Source organism: Ovis canadensis, chromosome 3 (genome assembly GCF_042477335.2).
Source record: "Ovis canadensis isolate MfBH-ARS-UI-01 breed Bighorn chromosome 3, ARS-UI_OviCan_v2, whole genome shotgun sequence".
In the NCBI taxonomy this organism is placed as follows: Eukaryota; Metazoa; Chordata; class Mammalia; order Artiodactyla; family Bovidae; genus Ovis; species Ovis canadensis.
This window is the reverse complement of record NC_091247.1, coordinates 201,977,757-201,991,519: the sequence shown is the minus strand read 5'-3', so window position 1 is coordinate 201,991,519 and position 13,763 is coordinate 201,977,757. Positions and strand designations below refer to the sequence as shown.

The window sequence follows — 13,763 nt, the reverse complement described above, 5'->3', positions numbered from 1 at the left end:
AGTAGGGAACCAGAGAGCAATACGTTAGTAATGTTTTGGTTGAAAGAAGATGAACTTTTGGGGTAGCGGGATGTCCTTCTGGTCTGGGCGGTTGTCAGCCAGTCTTTCCTCCCAGGAGCGCAGCTCGGTCCCTCTCATCCCTTGATGTGTTGCTCACTTCTGTTTTCTCCTCCTCCACCCTCATTGCCCACTTCCCTAATTTTCCCAAGGGACAGCTGTGAGAAGCAGTTGCTGTCTCAACAATAAAACTTGACTGCACAGAGGAAAAGCCAGAGGCATTGAGGGGGGTGGGGGGTGGGTAGGAAATGACAGGATGTTTGAAAGTACTTATGAAGGTAATCGTTTTCAGGGAGACAGTAATAAAAACCACAGCCAGAAGATTTGCTGCCTCTCTACCCAGCAAATTAAATCTTGCTTCTTAATAGAATCAGTTTTCCTCAAGTAAAATCATACTTTCTTAAGGTTGAAAATGAACCATTAAAGGGGTTCTGTATCTAAAGTATTAGTTTTTTTACTTGTTGAGCCATAGGTATTAGTTTTCAAGCACTTCGCAAAGTCCTTGGTTGGATGTAATTAACATCCATAAAGGCTCCCTGTAACTTACTAATTTTGACTGCAGACCTTCCAGCTTCTAAAGGCTGGCCTGAGGTCATTTGGAGCTCAGGTTCCCTTCACGTTGCTCCTCCAAGTTTGGGTTCCCTGGCTAGAGTCCAGGTTAGATCATTGACATAGGTCATCTACATTATTACGTGAACTTCATGCTTCAAAAACAGTGGTGAGGTTTTACAGCAAAATAATTTATATCGGTGGCAAGAAGCATAATGGTCATAGGTGGCAGAATTCATTTGGTGAAACTATGAAAGGCTGGCTTTCATCCCTAAAGTTCTAACAGAAAGAAAAGAGGTTTCCTCTGTAGTCATATGGTAGGTGCCTGCATCTGTGAACAGAGGCTGAAAGTTCCTTTGTGAGGGGCGGGCCCGTTCAGATGCTGGGGCCTAGGCCATTGTTTTGCATGGCGGAATCACGTGTCAGGGTTTTTAGGGCGTTTGACAGGCAGGTGCTGTTGAATGGGACACAAAACCTGACGAAGGCGCCTACAGACTTACTTAAGCTTTCACTTAAAAAGTAAATCACAGTTTGCTTAATTTGAATTTCTTTGGAGGAAAGCACTGAAGGAAACTAGTTTTTTTAAGAAAGGTCTCAAAGTGGTAGAAAGTATATGGGGCGGAAATAAATTTGCTTGATGATAAGCAGATTTTCCATTAAAATCCTCCAAAAAGTAGTTCCAAAGATGGCAGAAGAGCCTTTTACACTTTGTAGTCACTTTTAATTAGCCGAGCTTGGTAGGAAAATCGCCTGCCGTTGACGATCACACAGTTAGATGATCCAAGTGCAGTAGCCATCTCAGCCACAGGGTCCAGCTCGTGTGGATGCCTGCGTTCTGTGTCATCAGATTTCTGAACTGGAATTTAAACATTAGTCCACAGGCAGTTTTTTATTTGTTTTAAATCGAAAATATGTGACCCTCCTTTATGTACCTATAAATGATCTTTTTACAGATTTCTGAACAGCATACATAAAGTTAATATCATTTATGTTTTTGGTATTTGTTACTCTGATAACAGTTCTGTGCCTAATCCAGAGCTTCTTACACAATAAGGTGTCTATAGTATTTCTTAAGTTTATGAATGGCCCAATAACCAAGGTATGCTGGAGTACACTGCTGGAGCACTAGGGCAGAATTTATCGGATGGAATCATTCCCCTGTCTGACATGCTTCCTAAGCACATAGCTGTGGGGTTGCCAGCTCTGGACTTTATTCAATTTCTGGCTTCCATGTTAGCAGAGAAGATGAGGATCGGAGGGAGATCAAGCAGGGAAAAAATAGTAAATTTACGTGGAGTAAAAAGAATCAAGTCTTTTTACTGTTAATATCAGAATATGGGGTGCCTTCCTCCCCCACTCCAAAGTTGTCAGATGGTTGGGCTCTCAGAAGTGGTTCGTGTGTGTGTGTTGAGAAGGGAGGGTTAATTTTGAGCAAGTCTGTTTACATCAGTGAGCTTCCCTGATAGCTCAGTTGGTAAAGAATCCACCTGCAATGCAGGAGACCCTGGTTCGATTCCTATGTCAGGAAGATCCGCTGAAGACAGGATAGGCTACCCACTCCAGTATACTTAGACTTCCCTTGTGGCTCAGCTCAAGACATGGAGAAGCTGAGGGACATTCAGCAGATGAAGCAAACTCAGTTTAGAAGAACGGTTGAAGGAACTGGAAATATTTCAAAATACAAAATAAAACATGGGACTTTAGAATTGTAAGACCACTTTGTGACCAAATCCTCTTCTAGATGAGAAAGCCAAATCTCAAAACATTTCAGTTGGCCAGATTTCAGTAGCACCCAGCTCTTTAATATTATGCCCTTCCTAATTTAGGGGTATCTTTTTATCTTTAAGTATATTATTGCAAGAGAATAGTAAAGTTTTTTTAAATTATTTCCATACTTTTGGCAAAAATTTTTAAATAAAAGAATGAGTTTGCTTTTTCATTAAATCTTAAAGTCTTGAGAAATCTCAAGTCTCAAAGGGAATCATTGACATAATAAAGAGAGTAGACTGCTGCTTAAGGAAGTAAGAAGCCTGCATTGTGGTTCCAGCCAGTCCACTAACTCTTCTTTAACCCCAGGTATTGAAAGGAGTATGATCTCTTCTTAGTCTTCTTCCCCTACACACTTGAACCTTCTCTCAGTCCCAGAGGTGTAACTAACTCCTCTAAGGTCTCTGTATTTGGGGGGAAAACAAGAAGGCAAGCTTGGCCCTCCTGATTTTTGACCAACTGCTTCCTCCCACTTGATTAATAATAAAGTTCACAAGTATTAAAACATCATAATATTCTGGAGATCTGCGGTTTTGAGTCTGAAATAGCATCATGTTGAAGAATTTTGCCTTTAAAAAATTAAATTTTTAGCTTTAGCTTTTGAGTCATTTTGATTTCTCAAAAGTTATCCAGGGAAATGATTCCTTCAGACCACAGAAGTATTGATTCACGTACTTCTTCCGGTAAACAGTTATGCTTTCAGAAGGACGTAGTACAATATAGCCTCACCACCTGCCGTCCTTCATTTCCAGTCTCCATGATCTGTGGGCATGGCTCAAAAACTCCAGTGTTCCATCCACACACAGAAATTGAGTATTTTGCTGAGATTGGTGAAGATGAGATTCTAGGAGATTATGTATATAAAAACAAGTAAGACATGAGGATGGACTTGAGATCTTGAACATTTTTATTTCTGGAAAAAGTATAGTACTCTTGCTTCCTGAAACCAAACCATACATTGTGTGGAATAAATGGTCTTTTATGTGAGCAACATAGATGCTGTTGACTTAGTATATTCAATCCATCAAATTAGATTTCACTAAAAAAAATTAAATTCTGTTCATTAGTCACCTTAAAAAACAAAAAAATGAATCTTCAGTATACATTTTACCTACCAGGAGGGGAGAAGAAAAGAAAAAAAACAAAAACATACTCTAATTTACTATCTGGAAAGCAGCTCTCCTTCAGTTTTATGTTGCAATTGTTCTTTTATTTCAGAGTAATCTCTTACCAAACATTGCCAAGAAATATGCCAAGCCACAGAGCGCCAGTCATGGCCCGCTACCCCGAAGGCTACAGAACCCTCCCAAGAAACAGCAAGACCAGGCCGGAGAGCATCTGCAGCGTCACGCCCTCGGCCCACGACAAGACTGCGGGACCCGGAGCCGAGGAGAAGCGGCGGTCCATGCGGGACGACACCATGTGGCAGCTGTATGAGTGGCAGCAGCGCCAGTTTTACAGCAGGCAGGGCACCCTCCCTCGCCACAGCACCCTGACCAGCCCTAAAACCATGGCCAGCATCTCCGACCAGACAATGCACTCCATCCCCACGTCACCCTCCCACGGCTCCATCGCCGCCTATCAGGGCTTCTCCCCTCAGCGGACCTACAGGTCAGAAGTGTCTTCGCCGATTCAAAGGGGAGACATGACCATCGACCGCAGGGACGTGACCATCGACCGCAGGGACGTGACCATCGACCGCAGGGACGTCACCATCGACCGCAGGGACGTCACCATCGACCGCAGGCACCGGGCCCATCATCCCAAGGTGAGGCATCTGCTCGTCCAGGGTTCATTGCTCCTCTGAGGACGCTGCGGTTTCCTTCTGGTTGTTTAGTCTCTTAGTCATGTCCAACTCTCGTGACCCCATGGACTGTAGCCCACCAGGCTCCTCTGTCCATAGCATTTCCCAGGCAAGGGTATTGGAGTAGGTTGCCATTTCCTCCTCCAGGAGATCTTCCCAGCCCAGGGAATGAACCTACATCTCCTGCATTGGCAGGCGGGTTCTCTGCCACTGAGCCAGGCGAGAAGCCTTTCACTTCTATTAATAGTACACTGCTCTTTCTTGGGAATGCCAGAGACAAGATAATGGGGAGGAGGCAGGCAAAACCAGCTTTTTTTTGTTTGTTTTAAAAATTAAGAAGGCATCTTCTATAATGTCAGACTCTCATGTATAAAACCTAAGCTTGCAGGGCTGCTTCTCTCAGGATCAGCTCTTTGGAACGGATACATTATGTATTCCTCTCTGCTTGAGAGTGGCTCTCATCGCTTTCCCTGTAGGTTAAGACCACATGCATTTGGATTGACCCTATGCACACTTGCAAATTCTACTCTGCCTCTTGTAGCACAACTACAGTCTTCTGTCAGGCTCTTCATGTTCTTTGCTAAGATAAAAGTGTAATCCTTATCTTCTAATCACCAGCTGAAGATACAGCATACTGAAATACCTCCTCAGGTACCCAATTGCATATTAAGGTAACACCACTTACTGGTATATATACTTTTTTGGGGGGGGCCATGCCATGCAGCTTGTGGGATCTTAGTTCCCCTACCAGAGATCAAATCCATGCCCTCGGCAGTGATGTGCAGAGTCCTAATCACTGGTCTGACAGGGAATTCTCCATATATATATATTTTTTTAAATTAAGGTATAGAGACCATACTTTAATGCATATATTAAGTTGGTTTAGGGGCTTCCCAAGTGGTAAAGAATCTACCTGCCAATGCAAGAGACATAAGAGACAGGGGTTCAGTCCCTGGGTCAGGAAGATCTTCTGGAGAAGGAAATGGCTACCCACTCCAGTGTTCTTGCCTGGAGAATCCCATGGACAGAGGATTCTGGTGGGCTATAGTTCATGAGGTCACAAAGAGTCGGAAACATCTTAGCCAGTAAACAAACAGCAGCAGCAGCCAAGTTGGTTCAAGTCTTGCTTAGTAGATTATTTGAAGTGAAATTGGAGCACCTTGCATCGATCAGCTTTTCACAATTCTGAAGCAAAATCATTTTGATTAGTCACTGTGTTTGCAACCGAGTCCTAATGTCTGTCCTAAAGTAAAAAGGAATTTTTCTTTCCCTTTCTTTGAATTCTAAAGATCCTCTCGCTTTATGCTATTTTGAAAAGTGCCTTTTCTTGTCCTTGTGATGGGCTGACTCCTTCAGTTACATCATTGCATAAAGCGTTTGCTTGATTTTTCCATAAATAAGCATTAGTTAGGAATTAATAAGTCAATCAGAAAGTTTCTTTTGAAAGAAGCTTCAGTTTGTCTCACCAAAAAAAGGCTCACTTTGAACGTCCCTGTAACAGAGTTCAGTGTTTTGACACTTTGTACTTCCGAAGGCTAATAAAAATTATTAACAATATTCAAAAGAAATCTGATCAAATGCAAATTATTAGTGCGTGGTTGAACAGTGTACTCATGGTCAAAATTGATCATCTGTTTCAGTAGCAAATATGAGATGCAGGTGTGCTGTCGAGCCAGTTTTCCCAGTCAGCTAACATCTGGTCCTCCTGCAAATCTTCTCCAACGTTGCCAAGTTTTCTTTGTAACCATCCTGTCATCTTCCTTGATGTGATCCGTGGTTCTCAAAGTAGGGTTCATGGACCCTTAGGGAGTACCTGGGATTACCCAAGGGTACCCATGAGCCTTTCAGGGAGTCTCTGATAAGCTCAGAACTGTTTTTGTAATAATAAGTTATTGTTGACTGTGTTGTCATTTCCTACAAGTGTGAAAACACTAAAAAGTGGGTTAAAGCCCTAGCACCTTAGCCTGAGTCAAGGCAATGGCTCAGATTGTGTGAGTGGTCATTGTACTATTTCACTGTCACAGATTTGCTGTAAAAATAAAGGAGCAATCTCACTCAATCCCTGGCATGAAACTGTAAAAGATAACTGTGTTCAGTCTTGACTATTCATTCCACAGTGTTTGTGTGATGAAATGGGAAATGTACTTAAAGCATGTCTATTGATACCCAAGTACTAATGGTTGTCTCAGAGAAAAACGCTTGCATGCTTATTTGAGTTGAAAGCTACACTAGCTCCTTTTTTTTTTTCTCTCCAGGCTCTAATGTTTTGTTTTGTGTTTATTTATTTCTGGCTTGGCTGACTCTTCACTGCTCCACTCAGGCGCTCTCTACTTGGGACGAGCAGAGGGGACCCCTCTCCACTTGTGGCGCACAGTCTTCTCATTGCGGTGGCTTCTCTTGTTGTGGAGCACAGGCTCCAGGACCCAGGCTTCAGTAGCTGTGGCACGCGGGCTTTAGCTGCCCCGCAGGACGTAGGATCTTCCCAGACCAGGGATCAAACCTGTGTCTCATACATTGGCAGGCAGATTCTCAACCACTGGACCACCAGGGAAGTCCAGCCTCTAAGTTTTTATTAGCAAGAGTTTTCAAAAACAAACATTCATACTAGTGTGGGGGTTGAAAGAGGGAGAAGAGGAAAGGGCAGGGAAGAGGAACTCTGCCCTACTGGTAATAAAGCTCCCAAGTTCATCCCATCATGGATCTCACAGTCCCCGAGAGACACACAGTCCATAAAAATCATGAACCACTTCTTCAAAATGACCTTGTTCTAGTGGGTGCTAGATTGGGCTATGATCAGGTTCTTGAGATCCCTGCTGGTGTCAGCAGCCCTGTGTTTAAGGCGGACCTTCTTCTCTAGATGGTCATTGCAACGAACCTCGATCATCCTGGCTGGAGCTTGAATCGCCTAGAACCAGCTGATGCCACAGCCTTGTCACTGGGGTGCAGAGCCTGGGCCCTTCTTTAAAAAAAAAAAAAAAATATATATATATATATATATATATGTGTGTGTGTATATATATACATAAAACACCCTTGTTACTGGAAAGAACAAATGACAAACTAGAGTTGTTCAGACTTGGTGTTTGACGGACACTTCCAGAGTGGAATGCTAGCCTGCCTCTTCAAGGAAGGCAGCCCACGGTATTTGTCACCAATGACACCACTTGAGCTTTCAAGCAAAAATTAGAAGTTGGGGAATCCTGTACCTGCCTCTTTGAGCTTGACAGCTTTCTGGTGCTTAAAGATCAGCGATGGTATTAACAGATAGGAGCTGCTCATCTCATATAGTGAAAAACAAGTGCCAGCCGTTGGAACATCTGCGTATTTCACTGAGCCAGTATTTCCCACCTGACCTGTGTTTGATGTCACAAAACCATGAATGGGTAAAAGGTTCATTTGAAATGTGGACATGTGCAAATATCCAAAAAAAACTATTCAAGTTCTCTTCCCTTTTCCAAATAACTGTATCGAAGGTGGATTTTCTTCATGTACTTCCCCTAAAAGAGATTAACACAACAGATTGAATACAGAAGCAGATAGGAAAATCTAGCCAGACATTAAAAAGATTTGCAAAACTGTAAAAGAATACCACTCTTGTCACAAAAATCTTCTTTTAATGACAGAAAGAGGGCTTCCCAAGTGGTGCTGATGGTACCCAGCCAACCCACCTGCCAGTGCAGGAGACATAAGAGATGTGAGTTTGATCCCTGGGTCGGGAAGATCCCCTGGAGGAGGGCATGGCAACCCACTGCAGTATTCTTGCCTGGAGAAACCCATGGACAGAGGAATCTGACGGGCTACAGTCCATCAGGATCTCATGGAGTCAGACACAACTGAAGTGACTTAGCAACCATGCAAGGCCATATAGGGATCCTGAGACCAATACGTTTAAGAAACGCTGAGCCAAACAACTATATAGAAGTATTCTGTCAATCAGTGTGTATTTTAGTCCTGAAGCTTTAGTATCTGTCTTCCTTCATAAGCACTAGTAGCAGTTTTAAATGGCATTTTATAATACAGTTTTCATCACTGACATTGACCACACAATTTATACCGTACCTTTATCTTCCTAGCACATGTACGTGCCTGACAGGAGGTCAATGCCAGCTGGCCTCACTTTACAGTCTGTTAGTCCCCAGAGCCTCCAAGGCAAAACGGTGAGTACGATATCTTTATTTACCCTATCATGTGTTATTTATGTGCTGCACATGATAGCATGTATCTGACACAGCTTTTAAGCTTGAGTTTTCAGAGAGATGCCCCTCAGAGAAAAACCATTACCAGTTTTGTGGAAGAGATGCTCAGTGGTAGAGTTTGCAACCATGTAGCCGCAACAGTGTCTGCCTGATTCCTTTTCCCTAAATGTCTGCCTTGGTATAAGATGCTGTTTTCCACATTTACTGAATAACCTGGGAGGGTCTCTTTACTTCGTTGAATGTTAGTTTCCTCTTCCTTAAAACAGACGTTGGAGTGGTTCATTAGGGGAACAAATCCAGTAAGAAATGCTGTGTGTGTAGTCAAACTGCAGGCCTGGTAAGTTTCTCTGGTGAATTTTGATGTAGATTAACTACTTTGGAGCAGAAAAGAAACTGATTTACACATTTATACAGAGAGACTGTCCCAGATCCTAGGTTCAAGCAAGTGCTTACTGTGAACAGTTCATAGTCAGTGTTATTTCCATTCACATTGAGAAGGAGTTATGTTCCCAGAACACTGTTGCTCTTCAAATTAGAAAGAAAAGATAACTTCTCAAAATTTCATTGCATTCTTCTATCAGGGGAGCTGTGCTTCAATACTAGTGTTTAGTCTCAGTTTCTGTGAAGATGAGGACCGTATCATTGTCCATCATTTAAAGTCCTTCTGTAACAATCAAATTCATCTTGCATGTATTTCTCAAACATCTTTTCTTTCATCTCTTACATGCTGAGATATAAGGAAGATTTCCTGGTTTTAAAATACTTGTGGTTTATTTATTAAAGGCTATGGGTACTATATTCTCCTCTAAAACTAGGGAATTTCAATTTGGAATTTTTAAATACTGTTGATCTGATGGATATTAATAAGCTCATGCTAAGGATCCTGTTACGAGCATTCCTCTTCTCCCTTGCTCCCTCTAGTGGCTGTTTAGGATAAAATTTATGTGTCACTGCCTCCTGGAGGAGTCCACTGTGCCTCTTTTTATTTTGCCTTAAATCTAAATATCTGGCAAATTTGTTGGAATCTTTCATCCTTTTGAAAATCTCTTTAACTCCATAAGTAGTAAGCCAGAGTTTTAAGGTTTTTTCTTTTAGTATTTCTGTCCAATACCACTCTGGGTCTTAGACTGTCTAATCCCTTACTCCACCCACCCTCCCCTCTCTCTGACAAGATCTCTAGAGCTTGGGGATATAGTGACATAAGATATGGACTTTCCCACAGCCATGGGATGACAGCATGTAGCTGGCATCCGAGCAAAGGCAGTTCTTTGTTTTCTGTTAAGAAATGTCTGCTTTAAGTTACACGCACACACGTTCTTTAATAGAAGAGGCTATTGTCTCACCTGCATAGGTACCCACTTTTATCCTGAGGACCCAGTAGTAATGATGGTTTCCTTTTGACATCTTTTTCCACCTGAAGGCAGTAACTTTTAACATAACTTCAAATAACAGTTAAAATTGATTTGTAACAGATACAGGGTACTACACATAAAGTAGACAAGCAACAAGGATTACTGTATAACATAGGGAACTATATTCAGTGTCTTGTAATAAGCTATAATGGAAAATAGTCCAAATATATATATATAACTGAATCACCTTGCAGTATACCTGAAACTATCATAATACTGCAAATCAGCTATACGTCTTAAAAAATTATTTGTGTCTCTAAAAATTTTTTTATATGGAAGATAAAGAGCAATAGCAAACAGAACAGAACAGAGCGGGTGTGATGCTGTGGTGCTGGCAAAGCAAGTCAGTCTTGGGAACAATTTTTGGCTTGGACGTTTTCAGGGCACATTGCAACCCTTAAGTGAAGAGAGTCTCTCTGTGGGCTCTGTGTGGTTTCTAATCATAACAAAGCTCAGAAAAAAACACTGAACACTATTTTATAGCCTATGAGACTGTCAATGACCACACTTTACTGCATTTCTAATGAGGAAAAATACATCAGATCAACCTGTTAAGGAATTTTTCTCTACATTTGAAAGCTGATTCCCCGTCAGGGATCAGAATAACCAGTCAGGAACCGAAAGGTTCTGGGCTGTCCTCCGAGCTTTCTACATGTAGTAAATATATATATATATATATATATATATATATATACACACATATTTCCTTTTAAAAAAATTTGGTCTTTTGGTTAATACTAAATATCCTGTGAAAACACTAACAGTGACATTTAAAAATATGGCTGGGAAGCAATTAATAGATCCCAGATGCTAACTGAGCGTAATGATGTGAAGATGTCATCCATGTTTTATATGAATTTTATTTCTTTGCATTTACGTTCTAGTCTCTAAAATAGAGTGTTGGGCATGCGGGTATTGTTCTACTGCTGTAAAAAAGCCTTAGGTGCCGTTTTTAAACATCTCATGAAAATATTTTTTTTAATTACAGCTCTCATGTACAAACTTTTTTTTTTGGCATTATGCTTTTTTATACTTAATGTATGAATAGTCTCTCATGAGTTCTGAGAAAATGCCTGAAAATACTATTGTTTTGCTGTACCTTACCAAGTAACACTGTTCCTTCTATTTCTCTAGATATCTATGCATTTATGTAGAACCTATCATCATAGTGCCTAGGCGCTATGTTTGATGTCAGCCGTAAGAGGAAACTTGCCAAGAAATCTTGGTTTAATATCTGTCACTTAAGACCACAATTAATCTGTTTTCCACTGTTTGGACTCTTAAATTGTACTCCTTCAGCCAGAGGAGCTTACACTGCTGCTCATAAAGCTGAGACGGCAGCAGGCGGAGCTGAGTAGTATCCGGGAGCACACTTTAGCACAGCTCATGCAGCTCAAACTCGAGGCCCACAGCCCAAAGGTCAGCCCTGGAGCCGTGTGTCTGTGTGTCTGCTCTCGTCACTCTCTCTGAGCCGCTCATCGTCAGTCGGTCCGACCTGCGTCACCCCCATGAGCACGAGCCATCCTACCATTGCAGGACCTCCTATTGACCCTTTGAGAACGCCTTTCGTCATACCTTATCAATGTGGGCTGAGTACAGTTCTTCTTAGCCTTCCCTCTATGCGCTCACCCACCAAGTTTTGGCTGTGAGCAAGGAAAGGCAAACAAGACTTCAGAATAGCTTTGTCATCCACCAAACACCGCGACTCCGGTGAACCGGATTGAAGAGTCCCGTCATTTCCCATAAAGTAACCAGTGGAGAATTGATCATCTTTCTAATAATGCTGCCTTTCATTGCCAAAGATCCATTTCCTTGTGTTCTCGATTTTGAAAATGAACACACGGAAACATTTCTCAAAGGGTTTAATAGTCTCTGGTTATAAACATCCCAAGAAGTAGTCCTCTATTGCAGAAAAGAATTAATTTGTAAAGTTTCTAATATGGAGTCTGCTAAAGCCATTTGAAGGATTTTTCTGCTTGCTGTTTCAGCTTATATGCATGTCTACGTAATTTCTTACGGAACTAAGTGTGATTTTTTTTTTTAATAGTAATGGAATACGTCATCTGTACCATTTACGGGGTGGGGGGGCATGTGTGAAAGTTGTTGTGTATTGTGACATAATAGGTGGTGGCAGATGACCTGTTTTTCCTGTTTCAAAACTGACTTTTTCATGAATTCCGCACCCTCTTTCTCTGTCGCTTTGTTCTTGATTGACGTCTACTAGAATGAAATCCTTTCACATCACCTTCAAAGGAACACCATATATTTGGATCATCAGGTGGGATTTGAAGAATTTTTCTTTCTTATCGTACCTTACGTTTTAATGTTTTAAGTGTAGTACAGTTTTCCATCTACTCGGATATTTCAGGCAGTTTGGGTTAATAGCCTGACAGTGGCAGGCTGATAATAAATCCTTTACCGGGGGAATTCAGGAATACCGTAATAACCAGGGTAGAAAGGGCAGTTGTGGAGATGAGGCAGGATACAAATGCCAGGTCTCCGGAAGTTGAGAGCCTGGACTCACTAGATTTCTTTATTCTTACCCCAAGAAAACTTGTACTTACTGGCTTACATCAGCTTGGAGGTGACCTCATTTAAGAAATAGACACCCAGCTGCGAATGCCTTTTTGGAAGGCTAAGAGGAGACTGGTGTGGTGGGCTCTGTATTCCCAAAAGAGGATAAGGATGGGTGAAATGCGTGAAGATATTGTGTTATTGTTCACCATTTCGTCCCGGTGTCATTTTGACCGAGAGTTGCATTCTCTCGGTGGTGGGAGTGAGTGTGGTTGGTTAAGGTGAATGTTGAAAAGTGGATGTTCATAAACAAGGGCTGACACTCCTAAATGTTGGTGTTTATGAAATTCCCTGTTAATATTTAATTTTAATTTGACGAGAATTTTCAAAATGTTCTTAAATAAAAATTTCTAGTGAATTTTTTTTTCCATACAAGTCAACCTAAAACTTGCTTTAGCTTGTTTTCGAAATGTTTAAACTTGAATATTTCATCAAGTGAAAGAAGTTACTGTGGAAAGTGTTATAAGAAATTATTTACATATTTATATTTGCCCTGTCCTGTTTGAAACAAAATAATAATGCAGTGCTTTAACATAGTTCTATTTAAAGAGGGATTTTGCATTAGGATAACCCTTGGAAAGACCTTTAGTCATATTTCTTTTAATTTTTGAAAGAAATACACTTCTGTTAATATATAACTTATTTTCCCACAAAATATTTTCGTCTTAGTTTTTGCCCATCAGAATGGTTTAAAAATCAGCATTTCATGAATCCAAATTTCTATCTTCACTCCAGAAACTGGTGTTATTAAATTTAACCACAGTGTATATTATATATGCTATCAGTAATAAAGACATGTTTGCCAACATGTTTGCCAAATAGTAAGATAAATCTTCCCTTAAAATTCCACACTGCCAGAAAGCTTCTAACATACATGGGAAATAACTGTCTTAGAAGCTCCTTTGTATATAAATCTAATGATAGTTCTGAAAAACAGTGGGATTCACAAAATTGAGGGTTAAAAACAGTGATACAAATGTGAATCTGAAGTTATCTAGAATCTCTGGAAATAAACCTAATGATTTATTAATTTACTATGTACCTCATCAAATCAAATCTGCTATTGCAGACCCACAGAACTTAAGCAACTTTTGGGAAAGGGCAGGTAAATATATGGAAATACACACTTTTGCACAAATGCCTCTCCTCATCCTCTTTCCCAGGTCAAGCTGCTTCTTCCCTTGGCTTCAGTGGCCTAGATCTGGCTGAGGCTCTGTTGCTGTCCTTTGCTCTCTTGGCATGCCCTGCCAAGCCTTTCTTAATGTGCCATGCTGACAGTCCTACAGGTGGCTTCTAAAATCTCAGCTTTTTAGACACAAGCCCCTGGTAGTCCGGTGGTTAAGACTTCACCTTCCAATGCAGGGGGTATGGGTTCAATCCCTCGTCAGCAAGCTAAGATCCCAC

At 41.2% G+C, this 13,763-nt stretch overlaps 1 protein-coding gene and 1 pseudogene across 10 annotated transcripts in view; one reads left to right on the top strand and one right to left on the bottom strand.

Annotated features, from left to right (window-relative positions):
- PLEKHA5 (pleckstrin homology domain containing A5) overlaps positions 1-13,763 on the top strand; it is a 262,028-nt gene that overhangs the window by 181,148 nt on the left and 67,117 nt on the right. For 7 of the 10 annotated variants that reach the window (XM_069585597.1, XM_069585596.1, XM_069585606.1 and 4 more), the window contains 4 exons: positions 3,592-4,141; positions 8,251-8,334; positions 11,085-11,204; positions 12,010-12,063. In XM_069585597.1, the coding sequence (XP_069441698.1) occupies positions 3,592-4,141; positions 8,251-8,334; positions 11,085-11,204; positions 12,010-12,063 (808 nt within the window). The remainder of the gene's footprint in view (positions 1-3,591; positions 4,142-8,250; positions 8,335-11,084; positions 11,205-12,009; positions 12,064-13,763) is intronic. The other 3 variants (XM_069585598.1, XM_069585601.1, XM_069585600.1) reach the window with 2 other exon arrangements.
- Positions 6,839-7,061, bottom strand: LOC138437749 (ubiquitin-like protein 5 pseudogene; annotated as a pseudogene).